Source organism: Rattus norvegicus, chromosome 3 (genome assembly GCF_036323735.1).
Source record: "Rattus norvegicus strain BN/NHsdMcwi chromosome 3, GRCr8, whole genome shotgun sequence".
Classification (NCBI taxonomy): Eukaryota; Metazoa; Chordata; class Mammalia; order Rodentia; family Muridae; genus Rattus; species Rattus norvegicus.
The window spans coordinates 179,567,527-179,591,917 of NC_086021.1; the positions used below are offsets into that span (position 1 = coordinate 179,567,527).

The 24,391-nt window shown below is 47.4% G+C and overlaps 1 protein-coding gene and 1 long non-coding RNA gene across 6 annotated transcripts in view; one reads left to right on the top strand and one right to left on the bottom strand.

Annotated features, from left to right (window-relative positions):
- Positions 1 to 24,391, bottom strand: part of Bcas1 (brain enriched myelin associated protein 1) — an 83,047-nt gene that overhangs the window by 12,773 nt on the left and 45,883 nt on the right. For 2 of the 5 annotated variants that reach the window (NM_145670.5, NM_001415675.1), the window contains 3 exons: positions 18,946 to 19,158; positions 11,042 to 11,083; positions 5,884 to 6,051 (listed from right to left, as the gene is read on the bottom strand). In NM_145670.5, the coding sequence (NP_663703.3) occupies positions 5,884 to 6,051; positions 11,042 to 11,083; positions 18,946 to 19,158 (423 nt within the window). The remainder of the gene's footprint in view (positions 1 to 5,883; positions 6,052 to 11,041; positions 11,084 to 18,945; positions 19,159 to 24,391) is intronic. The other 3 variants (XM_063283093.1, XM_063283092.1, XM_063283094.1) reach the window with 2 other exon arrangements.
- Positions 345 to 18,913, top strand: LOC120101805 (uncharacterized). Its single transcript, XR_005502763.2, has 5 exons — positions 345 to 469; positions 8,150 to 8,254; positions 14,249 to 14,355; positions 15,709 to 15,920; positions 18,342 to 18,913. It is a non-coding gene; the product is annotated as an uncharacterized LOC120101805 (long non-coding RNA).

Here is a 24,391-nt window from a genome sequence, read left to right on the forward strand (position 1 = left end):
TCAGAGGCTCTAGGCGGGCTGTGGAGCTAGGCGGTTAGAGACCCGAGCTGTGACCGTGGGCGGTGACTCTAGGCTCTGTACTCTCAGCGACCTCTGCATTCTACCGCCCCAAGGAGGGGCAGGCACCACTCAGTCAACTATCAAAGAGTGAACATTTACTTAAAATTAGATTATTTGAATTAGATAAATTGAATAAGTGAAGCAACTAATGCGGGCTTGGAGAAGACAGAGGCCGATGAGCCTCGAGTACAGATTTTTGTGGGACACGTGTGGTATGATGTCATACAGGTGAGGCGGGTACAAGATAGAAGGAGGCCTGTCATTGGATGAGAAGGAAGGATGGGCGGGAGAAAGGTTTGAGGGAAGAGGAGGAGACTGGAACGGAAGGAGACTGGAGACCGGAGATGAGAGAGAAGCCGCTGAGAGAACATGGAGGCTGACCTTAAGATTCCACTCTGTGTATTTACAGGTTGCTATGAATGTTCTTAAGGGATGGATGTGAACAGGGCTTTGTATGTGTAGGTGGGCAATTTTATCTTATCAATTGGATTAGAGATAACCTCTGATTGTGTTGTGTGTGCTTTCTTTCTTTTTTTTTTTTTTTTTTTTTTTTTTTTTGTTCTTTTTTTCGGAGCTGGGGACCGAACCCAGGGCCTTGCGCTTCCTAGGTAAGCGCTCTACCACTGAGCTAAATCCCCAGCCCCGTTGTGTGTGCTTTCTTGTAGCGATGTAAGTGTAAGCGAGTGTGTGGTGGCAGACACTGGGCCGCCACGGAGTTGGGATGTGTGTTTCTGACAAGATGTCTACCAGATATCTTGGGGCACTGTGGTGCTGGATCTAGAGGGGTAAAAGAAAACCATTTTTAATATAATTTTACAACAACAGACATGCCCACTCAAAGGTAGAAACTACGTTTCTCCAATAATGACTCGACGTGGCTCTCCAGACAACAGAAGCACCGACTAGGGCCATCAACAGTTTGGACAGAGTGTGGGGATGGCGGGGTCTTTCCCTATCCCTAAAGCCACATCCCCAGTGCACCCCAAGTACAGAGCAGTCTCGGTGTCTCCTGACTGGCTGGTAATGGAGAATGGGGTGCTGCCAAGCTCTGTGAACTTGCTTTTTCTTTCTTTTTTTGAGATAGGATCTGCTACACTGCTCGGGCAGGCCTTGAACTCACCATCTCTCTGTCTCAGCCTGTACCACTGTGGTGGATTGAATAAGAATGGCGTCTGTAGGCGCATATAGTTGAATAGTCAGTCAGTCTGCCTCTCTATCTGTCTCTCTGTTTCTCTCTGTCTCTGTCTCTCTGTGTGTCTGTCTGTCTCTCTGTGTCTGTCTGTCTCTCTATGTCTGTCTGTCTGTCTCTCTCCCTTCCTGCTGCCCGTGGATAAGGCTCAGGATCTCAGCTACCTCTCCAGCACCGTGCCTGCCTGTGTATCACCACGCTCCCCATCATGATGATTACGGACTAATCTCTAACACACTGTAAGCCAGCTCCCGGTCAAGCGCTTCCCTTTCTAAGAGTTGCCTTGGTCACGGTGTCTCTTCACAGCAATGAACACTGACTGAGATGACCGACCACCGTTCCTGGCTTCCACACACTCTCCTTAGAGTGAGATTCACCAAGGTTTCCAAGTAAAGACCAGTGTGTCCTCTACATGGGACTGAGGCCCTCGAGGATGGAGAGCCACTCTTCCTCCCGCTGGGTCTCCTGTGCTCTTCTGAGAGGCTCAATCTTGCTCGAGAATGCCGAGAAGAGGGAATTGACTCCTCCAGCTATTGCTGTCGTCTGCTACTGTCTGACACTTTAGGATGTCACTCGGCCCCTCTGGCTCAGACTGTGTAGAAAGAACTCCTTGTACTCCCCTCACCTGCACTCCAGTGTGGCCTTCAGAACATGGCTTCTATCCACATCAGTTAGGCCCTGGACACCATGCATGTTTGTCGGTGCAGGTGAGTGGAGGCGCTCCCGGGTGGCAGTGTTCCTGTGCATGTGGAGGCCACAGGTCAACACCGAGTGACATTCCCCAGAACACATTCGCCTCTTAAGCAGAGTCGCTGAACCTGGAACTCGCCCATTTAGTTAGGCTGAGTGAACTTCAGAGATCTGCCTGCGGCTGTTTCTTCCATGCTGGGATTATAAGCGCATGCCGCCTGGTCTTTAGTGGGCTCCGGGCGTGAAACACAGGTCCTCATACTCGGAAATCCAACAGTTTACCAAATGAGTCACCCATCCCCACCCCGGGGAAAAGTTCAGTTGCAAAATGCAAACATGTGTGGTGGCTTGTATGAGGAAGTCCCCAGAGGCTCTGGCCTTTGAACACTTGGTTCCCAGCTGGTGACACTGTTTGGGGAGGCCTGGGAGGTGTGGCCTGGTTAGAGGAAGTGTGTCACGGGGGGCGGGCTTTGAGGGTTTAAAGGCTCTCACCACTGCTGTTTCTCTGCTTCCTCCTTTGAGCTCAAGATGTGAGCTCGCAGTTTCCAGTTCCAAACCCCATGCCTCTGAGTTGCCACAGCTCATTCTTACCTCTGTGGAGGTACAGGCCCGACTAGACTTTCTTTTACAAGCCGCTCTGGTCACGGCGTTTTTATCACAGCAGTAGGAGAGCAACCAACACAACATGCGTGAGAGGAATAGCTTTTCGAGCCAAAGGAGCAGTGCGCGTCAGGCCCCGGCCTCAACACAGCTTCAGGACAGCAATGCTCCGTGCATCCTAGGAGGGCGAGCACAATTGACCTTGACTTCCCCTTACTTCAGGCTCGTGTCCCTCCCTCAGAGGCTTCTCCCGTTCAGGATCTGGAGCTTCTTCCTTTCCCTCCATCTCTTCCATTGTCTTGGAGGAGGGTTGGGTGGGATTGGGTGAGAGCAAAACTCCAGGCCTCCAGGAAGATCACCGCCAATTTCCTCCCTTTTACAGAAAAGCACGAGAGAGTCCCCTGTCGTCGGCAACTTTTCTCCATTCCGTTTTGAGGCACAGGAAGCCACATGTACCTCAGGCTGCTGGCTTCAGATAAAGACATCATCAAGCTCGCCTGAGGTCACTTCCTTAATAATCCCTATTATGAGGACAGCCCCTCCCACCTGCCCTCCCTCACCCTGCTCCTTCCTTCTGAAGCCTGCAGAACCCTGTTTCAGCGATACAACTCAGATAACCCTGGTTGCACTTTGCCACCTAAACAACCCTAGCCACTGAGGCTTCCTTTTACTGGCTGTCAAAAGCAGCCGTTACCGTTTGAGGATGCTAAAAGCTCAGAGGCTCAGAAGCAGTTTCCGAGATTTTCCTACTCTCTGCCGAGTAACTTGTTCCGAGTGTGGTTTTCTCCATGTGACTCAAAGGTGAATCGTTTCAGCCTGCAGTTTAGACTCTGGCTTTGGTGTCTGGAGCCTTGCATGTTAATGATGCTGGTTCTTATTGCTTGCACGTTTTGATGCTTCCAACCCCGGTCGCTCAAAGGGTCAGCATTTGAGCAGAAACATTTGGTGATCGGTTCACGTATTGTTTGGAAAAAGAATGCAGATGGACTTTGACCCCTCAGTGATATCTGACAGTTAAAAGAAGAGGGATGGGTGTGGTGGTGCAAGCCTTTGGTTCTAGCACCAGGGAGACAGGGACATGGTAGATGTATTAGTCAGGGTTCTCACGAGTCGCAGAACTTGTAGAATGGTCGTCTATGACTTAGAGCTGTAGTCCAGTAATGCAAGAATGGCTGGCTGTGAACGGAAGGACCGAGAATCCGTCATTTCTTCAGTCCACAAGGTTGGATGTCTCAGCCGGTCTTCAGTATCTGCTGGAATCCCAAAGAAGAAGGTTCTAATGCCAGCGAGGGGATGGACTTGCTAGCAAGATGAGGACAAGCAGCCAAGAGCAAAAGTTTCCTTCTTCCATGTCCTTCTATAGGCTTCCAGCAGAACTCGTGGTCCTGATTAAAGGGTGTGTCTTCCCACTCAAGATGGGCATCAAAACCATGTATCTTCCTTCCTCAGAGGTCTGGACTAGGAGTGGATTGACCGCCCAGGCAAAAATGAGTTCTCATAGCTGTGCCTCCATTTCCAGATTGTAGTTCATTTCAGATGTAGTCAACTTGACAACCAAGAATGGCTATCTCAGTGGAGCTCTGTGAGTTCAAGGCTAGTCTGATCTACATAGTGAGTTCCAGGTCTACATGGGGATGTCCTGTCTCAAAAAAATAAAAGAAGTAGGGCGATCTATCTATCTATCTATCTATCTATCTATCTATCTATCTATCTACCTATCTATCATTCTATCTTATTTTATCTACCATTTATCTATATCTATCTATCATTATCTATCTGTCTATCTCTATCTATCATTATCTATCTATCTATCGTTCTCTGTCTATCTATCTATCTATCTATCTATCTATCTATCTATCTATCTATCTAAAGACAAGGCTCTTGTTCCCACCTGCAGTGTTCAGCTGCCTTTTTTTTTATCTACACACTGATTAGACCCCTGAATACAAAAATAGAGGTGCCCGATGGATGGTGGGAAGGATGGTGGGAAGGATGGTGGGAAGGACGGTGGGAAGGACGGTGGGAAGGATGGTGGGAAGGATGGTGGGAAGGACAGTGGGAAGGATGGTGGGACAGATGTTGGAGGACTTGTACTTCATTAACAGAATTGCACAGCGGGCTTTTCTGCTGTTTCCTGGTGACTTTAGTTTTCTTGTGCCCATTTAAGTTCCTAGATAGTGAAAATCACGGGGACCCAAAGGTGTCTGCTCACATTCTTTCCAGCCCACAGAGATTAAGAGCATGGCAAGTTCACCAAGCAAACTATGCAGCCAGACACTTCCCCTGTAAGAATATCAGGCAGCGGGGTTGGGGATTTAGCTCAGTGGTAGAGCGCTTGCTTAGCAAACGCAAAGCCCTGGGTTCGGTCCCCAGCTCCGAAAAAGAGAAAGAAAGAAAGAAAAAAAAAAGAATATCAGGCAGCAAGCATTACTATGTCCCAGTGACCTAGGTCACGCATATGTCACCTTCAGGAATTCTGTACTTCGGTCTGTGGCTTTGGCCTTTTTTGTTTTTCAGACTGAGTTTCACTGTGCAGCACAGTGTAGCTTTGACCTAGGAATCCACCCCAGCTTCTTAAGCGATGGGATTACAGGTGTAAAATCCTATGCTTGGCTATGAGTTACACTATTAAATATTTAATCCAGAGAATGCCCTATATTGTTTTTAAGGGCTTGTTTTAATTTATTTATATACTCTTTATTTTTTAAATGTGGTGTGTGTGTGTGTGTGTGTGTGTGTGTGTGTGTGTGTGTGTTTGCTTGCTTGGTTGTATGTGCATCGTGTGTGTGCAGTATCCTCAGAGGACAGAAGAGGGCATCAGGTCCCTTGGAACTGGAGATACAGAACGTTATGAGCCACTTGATATAGGGAGGCACCGGGAACAGAACCCTGGTCCTCTGCAAGAGCAGCAGTACACTGTTAAGCGCTGAGCCATCCCTCTGGCCCCATCTTTATATATCCTCGTGTTCTTTACATAAGCAATCTGTTTGAGTAAGAGGAAAGCTCGCTTCATTACCAATGGGAAAGCAGAGTCATCACCAACAACTGAACCAGACATCAAATGTAGGGCGAGAAGCCAGTAACGGAATTAACTTCTGGGTGGATACTGTTGCCAAAACTTAGAACCGAAGTTTCTTAATTTACTAGAAAGGGAATTATCAGTGGCAAGGAATGTTAGCAAGAAATAGGTCTCATGATGGAATGAGAAGAGCGAATGGAATTTCCCATGAGCCCACCATAGTCCCCACATCTCACCACAGTGATGCTCACACAGGGGTAGGACGCTCCCTACTCTCAAGAGATGGGCAGGCACGTCCTCTCTTCGGGGACGGGAAGTGGCTTACCATTTGTCTGAGAAACGCCATCAGAGGGGTCCTCCGGGGTTTGCTTTCTTCTTTGACTTTCACATCTGTGGGCTCAGTCTGGGTTTCTTTCTCAGTGAGATCCACGGTTTGTAAGGTGGATTCTACTTCCTCAAGCCTTACAGTCTCTACTGGTGGCTCACACACCGCCTAGAGTGTTTTGCCAGGTAATAAGAAAACAAAACAAAACAAAACAACCCCACCACACCCAAATACACCCCCCACCCCCCAAAGCATGTTTTATGAAGGAGTCTTGGTTTGTTCTATCTGCAGAGTAGCTGTGGGCTTGAACCTGTGACTCGTTTCTGTGCAGGCAAATCTTCAAGGGGGCAATATTCAGGATGTAAACAATGAGCTCACAGACATATGATTGTAGATCACCAGACAGACAGATGGACAGACAGACAGGAATGGAGTTGACAGATTCCTTCCCTGTGAAGGTACAGGCATAGACAGGAGTCTCTTCCACCCTTCCGTTCAGGGTAATTACATCCAGCCCGTGGAGAGGTCTCGTGGTGGTTTGAATGAGAACAGCCTATAGAGGCTTGCAGGTTTCAATGCTTGGCTCCTAGTTGGTAGAACTATTTAAGAGCGATTAGGAAGTGTGGCCTTGTTGGTGGAGGTGTGTTACTGGGGTGGGCTTTGAGGAACCCCATTCCAATTAGCTCTGTCTCCCGCTTGTGGATCAGATGTGAGTTCTTGGCTACCGCCCGGCCACCATGCTACCTGTCTGCTGCCATGCAGACAGGCATCATGGTGGCCATGGACTAACCCACTAAAACTATCAGCAAGCCCCCAAGTCAACACTTTCTTTTGTAAGTTGCCTTGGTCACAGCAATGCAACAGTGACTAAAGGATCATGAATAATGAGGCAACACGCGTCAAGTTCTTAGGCTTCTAACAGGTACCACAAACACTCAGCTAACCCTACCAGTTCATACTCATGTTAAGATTAAACCTATCAATCCCATGACTGTGTATGACCCAGAGCACCCAATGACATATGGGTCCATTTAGACCACTTTCCATGTCTGCTGTTGTACAATGTACTTCTTACATACGACCTTGGGACAAGGTTACAAAGGTAATGTTATCTCCATTTTACAAATAAGGATTATGAACAATTGGCTAACTTGGCCAAAGTCATACCAGAGGGTGGCAGCCATTTTGAGGAGAATGGGGGGTTTCCTGCTGACCAGTGAAACAGAGCTCTCTATGGCAGCATTCTTGAGAGAGCATTCGAGGCTCTGCCAACCTTTAAGAACTCGGACCCTCTGCCTCCTTTGGCTCCACTGTCCTTGGTCCCCTGGGATTTCATCCTTATGTTTGCTACCTTGTGGCCACAGAAGAACAGTTGCTGTACTGCTGTGGGAGGGTGGGAGAAGGCTCCCAAGTAGGTAAGAACTGACCTTGGCCTCTTGGCCTGGATTTAGAATTATTATTCTGTCTTCGGAACATTTTGAGCCTTTGTATGTAAGAACCTAGAGGGGAAATCCTGAGAGCACAATCTATAGCACGGTCATGAGTTGCTCTGTAAAGTCAGAACATGAGTGGATGCTGACCCAGCGGATGCTTCAGGAGCCCCGCAGCCATGCCTCACACTTAGCACTGCCTCCTCTCTGCTCCCTCCCTCTGATACCAGCAGGAAACAGTTACAGTTGTGGCTCCTCTGGGACAGCGCTCACCCAGTGTGCAGGAAGCCCACTGGTCCTCAGCACCACATAAACTGGATGTGACAGCTGCAATCCCAGCACTCAGGAGGAAGAGGCAGGAGGATCAGAACTAAAGTCCTCCAGACTGCACAGTTTGAGTCTGGCCTGGGATGCTTGAGACCATGTCTTTAGGAAGGGCTAGTGAAGGGGGCATACACTGAACTTTGAGACTTTGTTACCACAGCATAGGCTGACAGAAGCTGTGTCTCCTCCCTCCAGACTGCTAGGAGGCTGAAGCCCCAGTCACAGCCCGGCCAGGCTGAGGCAGACAGGGAACCCAGGTCCAGCCATGTCAGAAACTAATTCTCCTCTCAGCCGTGGTGACAGTGAGGCTGTTTTCTTTCTCATCCAGGCTGGGCGTTTTGTTTTGTTTTTGTTTTTTGTTTATTCATGTGCAGCTTTCAAGTTCTTGCTAAAAAGTAGCAGCTGCTACTAACCAAGGCCAAAAGATTTTTGTTTTACACCTGAGCTTTTCCGTAGCTGCTATAGACGAGACAGATTTTATTTTATTTTAATTATTTATTTCTTTTGGATAGAGACTGTCTAAGTAGCTTTGGCTGTTCCGGAACTCTCTGGACCAGCCTGGCCTTGAACTCACGGAGGGCTGTCTGCTCCTCTGCCTCTCAAGCGCTGGGATTAAGGTAAGCACCACTGAGCTCGACTGCTTCTCAATCCTGTAAATGTTTACTTATCTGTATGCGTCTGTGATGGGGGCATGCCCACGACAGAACATTCTCAGGAGTGGGTTCTCCCCTTCCACCACGTGGGTCTCAGGGATCCAACTCATACTCGCAGGCTTAGCCGCAAGTGCCTTTGCCTGCTGAGCCATCTTGTTGGCCCAGATTTTGTCTCCTATAGGATTAGAATCAAAACTTAGAAGGAGTTCTAAACTTCTGGTGGTCTTTTCATGTCAACGTGACATCACGTTGACGTCACATGCACCTTCTGCTCAGGGTGGGTCACGGTGGGCTGTGCACTGGCTTTCAAAAGGGTGTATATGGGTGCAGAAAAACGAAACAAACCAAAGCAGTCCAACCATGCCGCTCCAGAACTCAGGAGTCAGGCTCTGACCGCCCTGCTGTGGGGGAGCGCTGGACATTGTCACAGTGAATACGCTTGCTTCTCCAGGGACGAAGAAATGAAATGAACTTTGTTTGCACACACTCCTGCGCTCCAACTGGATGCCAAGCCAGCTAGAGAGAGCATCATTTCCCTGGGAATTAGCACAGTAATGGTGGGGCCAGCACTTTCTATGCTATCTGCCATTCACCCGTGCTCTGCTGGGGGTAGCCAGCCTTCCTGCAAAAGGTGTTACCTGTCTTGACCCACCTGGCAAAGCATCCAGAGTCGATGCATAAAGGGACATGTGGCTGAGTTCTAATGAAATTTGTCAACACTGGCACTTGAATTTATGTGATTTCCACATCCCATGAAATTATTTTTCTTTCATTTTTTCCCGCCAGCCTTTAAAAAATATAGAAGACCACTTTTAACTTGTGGGTCAGATTTTAAAAAAATGGGTGGCAGACTGAATCTGGTATGACAACTGTTGTTTACTGATGCCTAAATGAACATCTCATTTAATTCCTGCTACCACCGCAAACTTGTGTTCAGTCATTATCCCCATTTAACAGATGAGTAAACTGAGGTTCAAGCAGAAAATGTGATGTGGAGATAATGATGCCTAGGCTATAACTGTTTAGGCTCATTCTCTCCACGGGATGGGCAGCTAGATGGTGAATGTGGAGTCTTCAAATCAGAAATGGAAGTTATAGGGCTAAATGGGGAGGGGGAGCAATGTTTAAAACATTCCTTCATTTCATTAAAAATGTCTTGCTTTTCCTCACATCCCCACTAGCTTTTTTTACCTCTTGATATTAGGAACAGATCAATTAATCCAGTCCTAGTCCATGTTAAGTGTATGGCACGAGGTGAAATGCACTTGGCTGTTTCAGATCAACTCCAGATTTTAATACCTGAGCTGCAGGGACTATGGGGCTCCTGGAACACACGGATTTCTCCCCCAAAGCTCACAGAACTCAGAATCTCCAAGCCGACTGGTGCTTTTCAGGTTGGTAGGAGAGAAGATTCTGGGTTCTTAGAAAATATTCAGGAAATTCACAAGAACTTTCTGGAATCGTGAGAGACCCGAGCCTTGCTGACTTATTAACTTTGACTCAAGAAATGAATGCAGAAAGGAAAGAGTCAATGAAAGAACAAAAAAATGTATGAAGGGAGGGGAGGAACAATAAATATCAAAACCAACACATTGTCAGGATCTTTCTCCGAGTAAGAATCATAGCACATCTAGGGGAACAATGGGAACTGGCGAGGGGAACGGGAAGGGAGAGGAGGGGAGAGGAGTGTGGGGGTAGCACACTCAGAGTATACTCCATGCTCGTGTGAAAATGTCCTTATGTAATTTAATACCATGTGAAGCACATACACACACACACACATATAACATACATATATGCCAATGAAAACAGAAAGTGCACAAAACGAATCACACAAAGCCATTCCAATGACTACCCCCTATCGTGACTAACTTTCAGGGAAGATATTTGGATTTCCAGCATCCATTTGGCTCCAGTACCTGAAGGCTTGCATGCTGTTCACGGTAAGTGGACATGAGACTCCGGAAAGATCGAGACACATTTTGCTTGGGCAAAGTGATCACGTCCTATTGTATCTTATGAAGCTGTGGAGTCACTTATCCCAGTCATAACAATGTTCAAAGCCTGCACTGCCTTCAGCACTGAGAGCTGCTGTCTTGGGCCGGAAACTACCAACGCCCCCATCGATTAATTGCTCGGGATGACATTTTCAGCTACACATATGTGTGTGAGAGAAAGAGAGAGCTCACACAGTGCCATCCCTTCAGACGTTTTGACTATCTCTAGGACATTAAAGGCCAGAAATATCCGGCGATCAGTCCTTCTGGTGCAAACCCCTGCACTCAGCTTTCTAGCGGAGGCAACAGCCCATATTATCGCTCTATGACATTCTCTCTCATTGCCTGAGGCAATGGCCGGTCCTGAGTACCACCCAAAGTTATCGAGAATCTGGATAACCACGGAAATGAAGGCGAAGGAGAAGTCGATGCAGAATGAAGCAGAAGATGCAACCCCATCCCTCGTGGATGTGCAAAGCCATCACTCTGTGGTAGACTCGTTCAGCCCTAAAGCATGACAAGCTAGAAAAGAGAATTGCTGATTTTGCTCTTGCTTTTTTCCCTCTTATCATTGAGAATCGTAAAAACATCGATCCGGTCTTGGTTGCCCTGGTCCTGGCGCCCCTAATGGTAAAAGGGGATGAAAGAGTCTAACAGAGCATGTGCCAACCAGGCATCTCCGCGCTCAGCACCCAATGGCCCGGCACACCGAAGATGACAGGGGGATGATTTGAGATGGCACCCAGTCACTTACGTTCTCCTCTGCGCCTGTGGAAAGTGAATCCTCCTTAACTGACTAGAAGAAGATAAAAAAACAAAAGTCATGATATTATTACCAACACAAGTCAGGCGAAAGCAAGGGCCATCTGGTCTACCAGCCCAGTAGGGCAGTTCTCAGACACTAAACTGCTAATGTGGGCCTTGTTCTAGCAAGAACTCAAAGGAGGCTTCCACAAAGGGGAATAGCATAGCAAGATAGTACTAGTCGTATATTTCAAAAATGCAGCAAACGGAGAAAGAATACGATGTCACAGGTAGGCTAAGTGTGGAACAGGGACGCCACAGAAAGCCAGAGCCACAGAGTTGTGGCTGTGAGAAAGCACATGTTGCTTCACACTTTCTAGTAGCCAATAAAATCTGATTGAACTTGAACAGGACACAGTTGGCCCAGACTGGAGGCCCAGTGTTGACCAAGGACTATGATCAACAATATTAACTATACAATAATATGTAACGATAGTTATTTTTATTGCTGAATACCACGTTTCAGGCTAGTTTTGCACTCCCTCTGTAGTCAAAAGATGACTTTGACCTTCTGATTCTCCTGCCCCCACTTTCCCAGGACTGTGATTTCAAGTGTGTACTGCTCTACTCACTTATGTGGTGCTGGGGGAGCAAATCCAGGGCCCCCTAAATGCTGGGCAAACTTTCTGCCAAGTGAGCTACCTCCCTAGCTCATGAGAAAGAGATAGCCTCTCAAAACACAGCTACAGGTAGGGGAAACATAAACTTCTTAGGGAAATTCTATGAGTGAACGAGAGAAATGTGACTCATTTATGGAGCAAGTAAGCACTCCCACCCCATAAGAGGCTCCCAGTCCTCTCTGACCATAGTCCTTGGTCAACACTGGGCCTCCAGTCTGGGCCGACTGTGTCCTGTTCAAGTTCAACTTGACTGGAACCGTCCATGAAGGGCCAGGCCCTGGGGTTCCACACACACTCTAATTCAGACACTGATTTGTCCTCTGGAGTCTCCTGGCATCTGGAGTCCTTCCTCAAATAGAGGGTGCACCCCGATTCTTCCAAAGGTCAATGCTATCTTCTGTCAGTTGGCTATGACCCTGGAGGTCATCTTGATATCTTTCCTTCAGTGGTTCTTAAACTTTGGTGTGTGGGGTGTTAGTGGATATACAGATGGCTTTGAGAACGTTCCAGAAACAAATTACATCGCAAATGACACCAATACGCTCACAGACCTTTTTGTGCCTTCTTGGATTCTGAGTTAAAACCACTTAGGGAAGTGACTTTAGTCCTGCTTAGTAACAGGGAGGGAAGGAGAGAAGGGATACCTCCACTAGTCCCTCAGGCACCTGCCATATCTTATCTGCCTTAAAGCATCCCCAACAATACATATAGGACCACCATTTACAGTGTAAGAAACACACAGAGAAGCCAAGTCACTTCTAAGGTTAAACAGCCAGAGAGTGAGGATGCCGTGCTGAGGGCCAAGACCCTGTCCGGCGACTGGGAACTAGCGGTTTGCCTAGCTAGGATCACCAGCTTGGACTGTTTCTTTCTGCTCATCTTGTTTCATATCGATGACATCCTGGGCAGGGAAGAACACTTATAGAAGCCTCTGATGATGAGGAAATGGTGCTACAGTCAAAAGCTGTTTACAAGGAATGCTGCTTTATTGGCGTGTGAGCTAGTTGGTGTTTGCCAACTTGACACAAACCTACACTTCTGGGAAGAGGGGATTTTAACTGATAACTGGGGGGTGGGCATGTCTGTAGGGTATTGTCTTGTTTAGTGATCAATGTGGGAGGGCCCAGCCTGCTGTGGGTGGAACCACCTCTGGTCAGGGGCCCTGGGTTCTATAAAAAAGCAGGCTGAGCAAGCCAGGGGAGCAAGTCAGTAAGCAGCATCCATCCATGGCTTCTGCATCAGCTCCTACATCCAGATTGAGTTCCAGCCCTGACTTCCCTCGGTGATGGAGAGTGACCTAAAGTAAACTCCTTTGTACCTTGCTTTTGGTCACAGTGATTTATCACACCAATGGAAAAGTAACCAAGACAGAGCCAACCCCTCTCTCTAGGCCAGTGGGAAGCTATTACACACAGGCAAAGACTCAAAGAATACTTATAAAAGTTAGACTTCCTCAAGCGGAACCTACAATGGCTTCCGGGGTTAATATAGTGTTTACATTGTGTCAAGGAAACAACCCCTCTGTTTAAGAGTAGAGCTACAGGGTTTCAAGTCTCATTCTTGCCCTAGCTCTCTGCAGCCAAGGCCTAAAGTTCCTATCTTGTCACTTTCAGAAGACACTGTGGGCTGCACATAGGTGACAGAGAGGGATGGGCGGTGTTCATTCTGAACACCGATGTTCCCTTGATCTTCACTCTGGCTTTAGATTTCCAGATCCTTCTGTATGTTTTGGGGTTTGGGGTGCAGTTCTGTTGGTAGTATGCTTTCTTGGCATGCACAGAGCCTTGGTTTCCATAACCAGCATCACATGAACCTGGCAGGTGGCACATGCCTGTAAAATCCCAGCACTTGGTGGTGGGGGTGGGGGTGGGGAGGATGGAAGGAAAAGATTAGCTACCTAGTGAGTTTGTGACCAACCTGAGACTGCCATGTTACCCTTGTAAAAGTCATGCTACTTTTATTTGTGTGTGTCTTTATGTGTGGTACAGCATGTGTTTGGAGGTCAGAGACCAACTTGCAGAGGTTCTCTGCTTCCATCAAATGGGTCCCAGGGATCGAACTCAGGTCATCAGGCTTGGCAGCAAGCGCCTTCACCCACTGAGTGATCTCATCGCCCCTGACAGTCTTTATTTTGAGAACTAGCCCCACTGATCGTCCTTCGTACTTGAATAATTTTGGCAGCATCTTTGAGTTCAATACTGTCCTGCACTATTTGAATTTATATCCTTTTTTTTTTCTTTACATTGACTGTAGTTTTGCTTAGATCTACCCAGTCGACGTGGTGTCAGCATCTCTGCTGTGTCAACGGCAGCACATACACAAAACAGATAAGCTCCCAACGTCTAACTGGATTTCTTTAAAGAGGCTATGGGCACACGGCTGGCTGTTGTGGTCTTCCCAAACGGACTCCGTCAACCCCATAGCTAAGAATTTCTTGAGATAGCATCTGAGACCACGCTCCGCAGTGCCGTGGACTGATGCTCCCACCAGTATATTTCAAAAGCGTGCTGATTTATGACTTTCTTTGTTCTGTTAAGGTGAAGACATCGTGAAACCATGACTGCTGGGGTGTGGTGTTTCTGAGAACCTGAATCCGTATGTTTATATGGAAAAATGGAAAAGCCTTGTACTGTGCAATGTTAAGGTGTGTGTGTGTGTGTGTGTGTGTGTGTGTGTGTGTGTGTGTGTGTGTTTAGGACTATACCCAAGAACCACCAAATCTTTACTTTGTGTAAGTTCATACGTTTGACAGAAGGTTCCGCCTCCCCACCAGCAGCTACTGAAGATAACGTAAAGATTCCAAAAGGCCGAGAAGCCAAGCCCAGCCACATTTCCATACCCCATGTAAGAGAAAATCAATTCAGAACCCAGGTCCTGAATGCTGTGGCCACAGAACCCACAACAATTTATGATCACCTGCCTTGGCTTCCTAGACCCAGACAGGACAAGAGGGAGTGGGGCATAGGTTTGTTTATATCCATCAGTTTAAGGAGACTGAGGTGGCTCATTTGCATATGCAAGGCAATTAACACCCTGATGAACCATTAATGATCGGGACCACGTCTTGATCAAGACAACTTAGCTATGTATACCTCTTGCCTTCTATGTAACTTAAACCACAGTCAGACCCAGAAGATGGAGTCGGGGGTGGGGGGAAAATCACTGGGCTCTTTTATTTGTTCCTCTTCTAAATGAGGCCCCATTAAATATACCCCCCTTTTACTATTCATGGGTTGAGGATGATTAGCCTAGCTTTTAATAGTCACCAGGACCCAGGCTCTGACCCTAGCAACTCCAATGACAAGGAGTCACTGTTTCAATTGCACGGGCACCGACGTTGGAATGGGGTAGGCAGGCTGTGATATGGGTCTCAGAACCTGAATGGCTCACTCTCTGTAGTCAAGGGGCACACTGACACTCATAGCACGGAGTTCTAGGTCATAGCAACTCGGCCTGCCTTCTTGAGGTCTTTGCTCTCCACTGTTCAGACTGCGTTAATGACCTCAAGGAGCTGGTGAGTTTCATGAGAGTGTTTTTAGGACGTAGCACTCCTTTTACTGATAAACACATACAGGATTGAGTCCAGACTTCACAGGCTTCCCAGGAGGGAGCAGCCACTTGGTGTGGTTTCCATTCTTCCACTGTGTTCAGACAAATGAGAGGCAACCGCAGAGGTCAAAATACACAGAATGTCTACAGAAAAAGATCAAAACTGTGGTAACCAGTCACACGAGCCTGGCAGCCTGTTAGGGACTTCCCTTTCTCCGAAGTCATTTATCGCTTCTAAGTTGTATCTACCCCCTGTGCAAAAGCCTATCTTTCCATGGAGGAGCTGGGAAGTGTCTCTGTTCTTCTCTGAAAGCATGACGTTGCCTGGGTTGAGCTAAGTCTGTGTCACGTGCTTCATCTGTAGTTGCCCCTGGCCGGGTTTCCCAGCGCAGTACACAGGGGCAGATGAGAGCCTTAGGCAACCCTCTGCCCTCTTCTCTGTCCTTAGGAAAAGTCTAAGAAACAGGGAGAACCCGATAACAGTTCTGTGCTTTCCATGGCCAGTGAGCAGATGTGCAAGAGACCGTCGGAGGAAGGGCAGTGACAGTTTGATTATCCAGAATGTTCTGTGAGGGCACTGCCGAGGCAAGAAGGCAAACCAGGCAGAGTGGCTGAGAGAGAGGCTCACTTGGGTGCAAACGAAGATACAGTGTTTTGAAGGTAAGGCATAGGCCGCCCAGACTAAAAACGGAATAAACAAGATGGAGGCCAGACCCCAGAGGCTTCCTGTAGGGAAGCCCCCGTTTAATGCCCCATTCAATCTGAACGTCAGATCGGCAAATAATTTTCTGGCATAAATATGTTCCAAATAGTGCATGGAACCCACCTAAATTTATACTAAAATTACTTCTTTTACACTAATAATTTTAATAACACGTGGGGGTGTCTTTCGGGTTTTCAACCTCTTTGTGATAGGGACTGTCTGGTATGAATCATTCAAACCTGAAAAACAGAATTACCTCAGCTTCCCCCATCAGCCCCTGGCTCTTAATTGCTTAATCTAAAAGGTAGCCCAGTCTGTTAACAACAGTAAACACACTAATTAAAAAAACAAAACAAAACAAAACAAAACCTGGCAGAATCCCATGGAAGACTTGTATGTCGCTGAGAACAAGGAGCTATAAGCCAGTCTAAGTGCTCATGTGGAGAAAGTGGGCAGGAAGTCCCGCCCTAGCCAAGGTATGATTGGCAACTGACAGCTGCTGGGAAGCTGAGGGTAGGTCGGTCTTTATAAGAGTAAGCCCTGGCAAGTTGGCCACCCTCCAAGGGAGGGCCACACATCCAAGAATAAACGTGGCACAAAATAAACTTGTGGGGTGAAGAAGCTTAAAAACAAGACGTACAGCTGGGTAGGTACGGGAGGGGTGGGTTTTGGGGCAGCTGGGGGGGGCGTGGATATGATCAAACGCATTGCACAGAATTCTCAGAGATCTAATAAAAACACCAAACACCGCCTAAAGAGCCACACAGCACGTAATTTATCCGCGTCAGCTCCCTCCACAAGTGCTCTCTTGTTTAAAAGAATGCGTTCAACTCTTAGAGGTTCTTTACGATAGAAGGTGGCCCGTTTCGATCACATGACAGCTGATCTGAGCTCACACATGCCCGATGAACCCTCATCCCAACAGCCTGGATGTCCCGTCTCATCGCTAGTGTGTCTCTGACCTTCTAGCCTTTTGCTGGGGTCTTCCCTGCCTCGTGGGCCCAGGAGGGTGGAAAGGTCTGTCAGTGAGACAGCAGCCCAGAGGACCAGGACAGGGACGACATCCTGGAGCTGTATCAGACTTCCTGCAGGGATAAGATTCCACCTGTCACGCATTCAGCACTCCACGGTGCCTTCTTCGATGACTCTGTCACCCATAGAGCACAGAGGGGTCCTGGGTCTTCTGTTCCTGTCCAGTGTGGGACTCTCCACATGAACAGGATGGGCTGTAACCTTCCCCTGTGCTTCTGCCAGCACCAGCCTCAAGCCCAACCTGCCCCCCTCCTTCCTTCCTTCCCTCCTTCCTTCCTTCCTTTTCCTGCCCTTCCTCCCCCCAATCTCTCACTGTGGCCTCAAAACTCATTCCCAGTCTCTCCACCCCTTTGACAACCATAAGTCATTCATCCACTTCTTCTGTTTGGTGTGTGCTTCTTCAAGAATCCAAATTTTCCTCACACCAGGACCATTTTTTTTATATAACGTGTTCCCTTTTCACTGGATTCCTTTCTAAACTCAATGCACCTAGCCTCGCCTTGAGTAATAATCTGCTTTCAACAATGATTTAAGTTTTGTGTGTGTGTGTGTGTGTGTGTGTGCGTGTGTGTGTGTGTGTGTGGTGTGTGGTGTGTGTGTGTGTGGTGTGTGTGTGTATGTGTATGTGTGTATGTGGTGTATGTGGTGTGTGGTGTGTGTGTGGTCTGTGTGTATGTGTGTGTGTGGTATGTGTGGTGTGTGTGGTATGTGTGTCTGATGTGTGTGTGGTATGTGTGGTGTGTGTGTGTGTAGTGTGTGTGTGGTGTGTGTGTATGTGTATGTGTGTGTATGTGGTGTGTGTGGTGTGTGTGTATGTATGTATGTGTGTGGTGTGTGTGTGGTGTCTTTGTGGTCTGTGTGTATGTGTGTGTGGTGTGTGTGGTATGTGTGGTGTGTGTGGTGTGTGGTGTGTGTGTCTGGTGTGTGTGTGGTATGTGTGGTGTGTGTGTAGTGTGTGATATGTGTGGTGTATGTATATGTATGTGTATGTGTGTGTGTGGTGTGTGTGGTATGTGTGGTGTGTGTGTAGTGTATGATATGTGGGGTGTGTGTGTGTGTGTGTGTGTGTGTGTGTGTGTGTGTGTGTGTGCGCGCGCATGGTCACAGAAGCTCAAGATGTCAGGTTCTCTGGAGTTGGAGTTCCAGGCACCTATGAACCTCTCAGTCTGGGTGTCCGAATGGAACCCAGGTCCCCGGCAAGGGCAGTACTCCCTCTGAACCATCGAGTCATCTCTCTAGGCTGCAAACCTATGTCAATTGCAAGTTGCTTTGAATATATGTACAATGTTTGTTTGTTTGTTTTGTTTTGTTTTTGATTTTTGAGACCAGGTCTCTCTATTTTTCAGTCCTGCTGTCCTGGAAGTCACTGTGGGAATCCACCCCAGCGTCTCATTCATCTTTTGGAGAAATTCAAACCAGGTCAGCATTCTGAACATGTGGTACAGTGGGGTTTGCTCTGCGCCAACCCAGCCACCATTTCTGTGCAAGCTGCACCCTCTCCACCTTTGTTGCAGAGCATGAGCCTTGCCCCTGCTGTCCACAGGGTGGACAGCCTTATTTTCTAAAATGGAGGTCAAGAATCAGCCCCGAAGGGTGTATCTGGACAGGGAGGGGTGAAGACAGAATGTCCTCTAACCAGGTTGGGTATGTGTTGAGGAAGCCCAGGTTACCGATAGACCATCACAGAGGGACAATATAGCCACCACACACCACAGCCTTCTGTCACTGGTCCGGGTCACTCAAAGAATACAATTGTTACTTGTTCGTCTCTGTTTTTCCCCCACAAGGACCTGCAGCGTACAACACGATCACCCAGGGGTACATTAGGAGTTCTCAATTCAGTGACAAGTTGACTCATGGAGGGGGAGGGAGATAACCTCTGAGAATCAGGAAATAACTCCTGAGCCACCTTGGCCCCAAGGACCCTGAAAACTCCTCACAAAAACTCACCTTCTTCCAAAACAGCTTTCCCAGTGGTAAGGAGGTGGGCCCCGCCTTCTCCTTGCCACCCTCTCTTGCTGTGTCGCTGGTTCCCGCAGATGGCGCCTGGCCTGGCTGACTGCTGCCCTTGGAACTCTTGGCTGTCCCTTGGGTCTCCTGGGGGGTGAGGTCGGCTTTGTCCGACTTGAGATTGGCTGGAGTAGTGGGTGAATTCTCGGCGTCCTGTGCAGTTTGGTTTTCAAAAAGAAAAGTGAAACGCGAAGAATTTCATGCTTTCAAAAGTAAAAGGTTCTTCTCTGTTAATATATGTGTGGGCTGGGGGCCTGCATGATTGATGTTAATTTTTTCCTTTCAAACTTTCTGTTTTATGCAAATTTCCACGGTGAAAGTAGCTGTGTGTTAAAATCTTTTTTTTTTATTTACCGGTTATTTTCCTTTTGGGAAGGAAAAAGTGGGGAGACCTGTTAGTAATGGTGCTTATGTAATTAACTCGGGGGTAGGTTTTGGAGAGAGGAGGTGTGTTATTAGAAACCGAAGTCCTGGACTAGTTCTTGGCTCAGTGGGGGAAAGAAACTTGTTCATAGCCTGATGACCTGAGTTCAAAACCTAGAGCCCACATAGTGGAAGGCGAGAACTTACCCCTGAGGGTTGTTCTCTGACCTGCACATGTCTACTGTGGCTTGCATGTGCCTGTGTACACTATACACACACGCGCACACACACACACACATGCACACACATGCATGCACGCCTGTATATGCACCAATCAATCACTCAGTCAATGTAAAAAGAAAATAAGGAAGGAAATGAGAAAGGGAGGGAGGGAGGGAGGGAGGGAGGGGGAGAGAGAGAGAGAGAGAGAGAGAGAGGGAGGGAGAGAGAGACAGAGAGAGAGAGAGAGAGAGAGAGAGAGAGAGGAGAGAGAGAGAGTATTCTTGCCAAGGCTCTTGTCTCCAAATAGCTTTGACCAGACTTCCATCCACAGACCTGTTCTGACTCTCCACACAATCATGCACGCCAGCTCGTGTTTTTTGTGTAAACGCTGTTACCGTAACCAAGCCAACATGAAAGCTAAGCGAGGGTGGTGATACTATGTTGGCCATGGGAGTTCTGATTTTTTTTTCCCATGCCCCACTTTATAGACCCAGGCCATGGAGAAGGCAGAAAGGAGTCTGAACGCCGGTGAAGATCCACAGACCACACTCCTATTCTTGGATCCCCCTTCACAGCCCACACACAGCCTCTTCAGGAGGCAACCGTTGGTTCTGCTCCTTCCCCCTCTTCCTTCCCTGTCATCCAAGCTTCCCTCCTCCCCCCTCAGCTGTGCCGAAGCCCGGTTGAAGGTATCTCACATTTCTTTTCTTTTCTCTTTTCTTTCTCCTCCATTTTTCTTCTCTCTCCCCATTCCCCAAAGGGCTTCATGTAGCCCAGGATGGCCTCAGTTCCTTATACAACCAAGGCTGACCTTGAACTTCTGACCCTCCTGCCTTTACCACACCATCTCAAGTCTGAGAGCACAGCTCTGCACCAATACATCTGTTTTAATATAACCCCACCCCAGTATATTACTGTTAATTCCCAGTCTCTGCTTCTCCTGAATCACTGGGTAAGGACTCATAAAGTCCAAATATGTCTGGACATGAGTGAATATTGACATTCAAGTTTTAGCACCGGATTCTTTTGAGCTGACTTCATTACAGAAAGCATATTTAAATTCCCCGACAATTTCTGACTAAAAGAAAAATATCCGACAATAAAAATGGGATTCAGACAAATTCAGGAAAATTTGAAATAGTTTTTGGTTCTCGATTCTTTTCATTTGCTCTTTGGCCATTGCTAGAAGGCCTTTTCATGTAGCTCTGCTTGGGCCAGAAGCAGCTATCCTCCTGCCCCAGCCTTCAGAGTGCTGGGATGACATACAGATGTGTCACTATAGTGACACCATGACACTAGAGATGACTGGAATCCTAAAAGCCACCTTTCTAATGTTTACATTCATAGCTGGTGCCTGTGATCTTAACTAAACAGAGGGTTGGAGAAAGAGGGAGAGAGAGAGAGAGGACCAGATCCTGCCATGACTAGTTTCCATCCAGCCCTTGATTCCTGGGACAGAGCCCAGCAAAGCTTCTCTTGGTTTGCCTTCCCTGCCAGCCCACCTTCACACACACACACACACACACACACACACACACACACACACACACACACACAGTGTTCTGCTGACATTTGATAATCTACTCTCCTTTCTCTGGATTCTGTAGGGCACATTAAGATTCCAGACTGACTCAGAGGCAGGCTGCTCTAGAAGGTTATCAGACTGCAATTAAAAATGACAATATAGGGGGTTGGGGATTTAGCTCAGTGGTAAAGGCCCTGGGTTCGGTCCCCAGCTCCGAAAAAAAAAATGACAATATAGGAAAGATAGTGCAGTGGTTAGGAGAGCAACCTGCTCTTGCAAAAGATCTAAGTTTGGATCCCATATCCACACAGGTCGGCGCAGAACCACCTGTAATTCCAGATCCCGGGGACCTGATGCCCTCTACTGGCCTCCTTGAGCACCTGCACTCTCATGTGACTGACAGATACATACACAATTTAAAACGAGGAATCCCCCATTAAATTTGAGTTTCAAACCAGAAAATAAAACTTCTCTAGTATAAGTCTACCCTAAACATTGCATGGAATATACTAAAATTTATGCTAAAATTATTTCTTTTTATTAATAATTGTGTCTCTGTATAAACAATGAATTTCAACATAGAATCGTTTCTTGTGCATCTGAAGTCTGAATTTCACTGTGTGTGTTTCTATTTTACTCGGCGACTCTACACCTGGGACTCTTAACAGCTCTGGGGACAATCTTCTTAATAAGTGATCCCCTTGGCTTTATTTCTGGATGTGGGACACATAGTAAGGGCTCAGGAAGGTACAGACATCAAAACAAGAACCTCAAACAGTTGGCAAGTGGAAAACGAAGAGGCTTGGGAGCTGGCTTCTCATAACAAGTGCAGCTGCCTCACTGAGCAGTGGGGCATTGGTCAATGCCTGGCCTCCATATGTGTGTTCTGTCACTGAACATTGGAAACACTTGGGGCTAAGTTGGATTCTGAAGCATCTTATGTCCTAACCCCAAGAGACAAAGGTTCAGGGTTAGGAAGGGAAAGCAATGTTCTTGCTTCTTCCAACAGGAACATGGGTGAGGGCTGGAGGGCAGGAGTAGATCCCTCACCTTGCATGGAGTACCCCAGCTCTGCCCCCAGAACTTACTGTATTTATTAGTTCTAGCCTTCCTTGTTCACAAATGATGAGTCTTAGTAAGGGTTTCTATTGATACAATGAAAGGCCATGTGCAAAAAGCCAGCTGGGGAGGAAAGGGTTAATTTGGCTTACACTTCCATATAGGTGTTCATCATTGGAGGAAGTCAGGCGGGGACTCAAACAGGATAGGAACCTGGAGGCAGGAGCTGATGCAGAGGCCGTGGAGGGGTGCTGCTTACTGGCTTGCTCCTCATGGCTTGCTCAGAGAGCCTAGGGCCCACTATCTACAATGACTTGGCCCTCCCACATCAATCACTAGTTAGGAAAATGCCCTACAGCCTGATGTTAGGGAGGCATTTCCTCAGTTGAGTTTCCTTCCTGTCAGGTAACTCTGGTTCGTGTGTCAAGTGGACATAAGACCGGCCAGCACAATACATTTTAAAATTTATGTGTGTATGCCTTTGTGTGTGTGTGTGTGTGTGTGTGTGTGTGTGTGTGTGTGTGTGTGTGTGTGCAGGTATGCGTATGTGCCCATGTGAGGGGTGCACACGGAAGACAGAGGAAAGCATCAGATCCCCTGGAGCTGGAGTTGCCGGCAGTTATAAATTGCCGGATGTGGGTGCCGGTAGCCAAAAAGCTTTCAAAGAGCAGCAAGGATTCTTGACTGTTGCCTCTTCTCTCCAGCCTCCCAATCTTAATTTTAACTAAGAAAATCTACGTATTTATGCATTTGCTTTTAAGAAAGGGCCTTATTGTCCCTATGGCTCCTTGATACCAGCTCAGGCTGGCCTCAGGTTTGTTACGTGGCCAAGGAAGCTCAAGTGTTGGGGGTTGGGAGCATGCATGACCAGAATGAGCTTAACTTCAAATTGTTTGGATTCCCCCTTCTGTCAGAGAGGACAGCCTCATGGGGAGCCTGGGTGTTTTTTTCCTAAGGACAACAGAATCATCAAAAGAGAAGAAAGAAACAGCCCTTGACACAGAGGTAAAAGCCAGTGACAAATCTTTGCATAAAGGAGAAGGGGAACACTTGGGATCGCTCCCCTATTTTAATTTGCATCTGAATGGGAAATCAAGTGTCAATCAAGGTATAGCCCTGACAACCCTGAGGCTTGTGTGTCTGGGTTACAGAATCCCAGAAGACGGAACCCCCTGCAATGTTTTAAACGTCTGGATCCCATCTTCATCCCAAAGGAGCCACTGCTATTGGGGAAGCAGTAGAAATGGTGGACCGTGGGTGGGGTGGTCATGGTGGGAAGATGTTACAGATATGCAGCTTGGTGACACTCGAAATGCACGCATGTGATGATGCAGGGCAGATGTGGGGTAGAGAGCATGACACGCGTGTAGAGAGACGCCTCAAATACCCAAGGTCTCCCCTCCGCATGTAACCCCCACGCTAGGCCAGATTCCTTTGGGTAAAAGGTCTGTGATGTTTCTCATCGGCTGCCACTACTCTGTGCTCTATGTACCCAGGTGGCCGTACCGTTATTATTTACACGTTTATTTATCTTTTATTTAAGACAGGGGCTCTGTAAGCATTTGGGGTGATGCTCCTGTCTCTGTTTGCTAAGTTCTGGGATTAGAGGCATGCACTACTATGTCCAGAAGCCTGCACTACTTTAAAAAAAATTTATTGACTTTTTAAAATTTTACGTGTGTGTGTGTGTGTGTGTGTGTGTGTGTGTGTGTGTGTAGTGTGTGCAAGCACACGTGCACACTTGAGTCCAGAGCCCTCAAAGGTCAGAAGAAGATGTTGGATGCCCTGGGGCTGCAGCTTCAGATAGCTGTGACCTGTAGGTACTGGGAACTGAACTCACATCCTCTGAAAGAGCAGCAAGTGCCCCTAACCACTGAGCTTCTCTCTAGACCCCCCAGGACCACGTTTTAGTGTTCCTCTCTTTGTTACGGCAATGTCTGTCTTCATCTCCTTACAGAGCAAAATAAGCCTTTGAGGAAATTGAAGGTGGCCTTGTGTTATTTGCATATGCAAATGTAGATTCTGGAAAATCCCATTTGCATACACAGTCCTGGGACTTTACAAAATGGAGCAGGGAACTTTTTTTTTTTTTTTTTTTTTTTTTAAAGCAGGCTCACTAACTTTGGTGGACAGTGGTTAATATTTTAAGAAGAAATTCTAAGCATTTGACCCCAACTCCGAGTTCCTTTGCATCAGTGGTTTTAGACGCTTACTGTG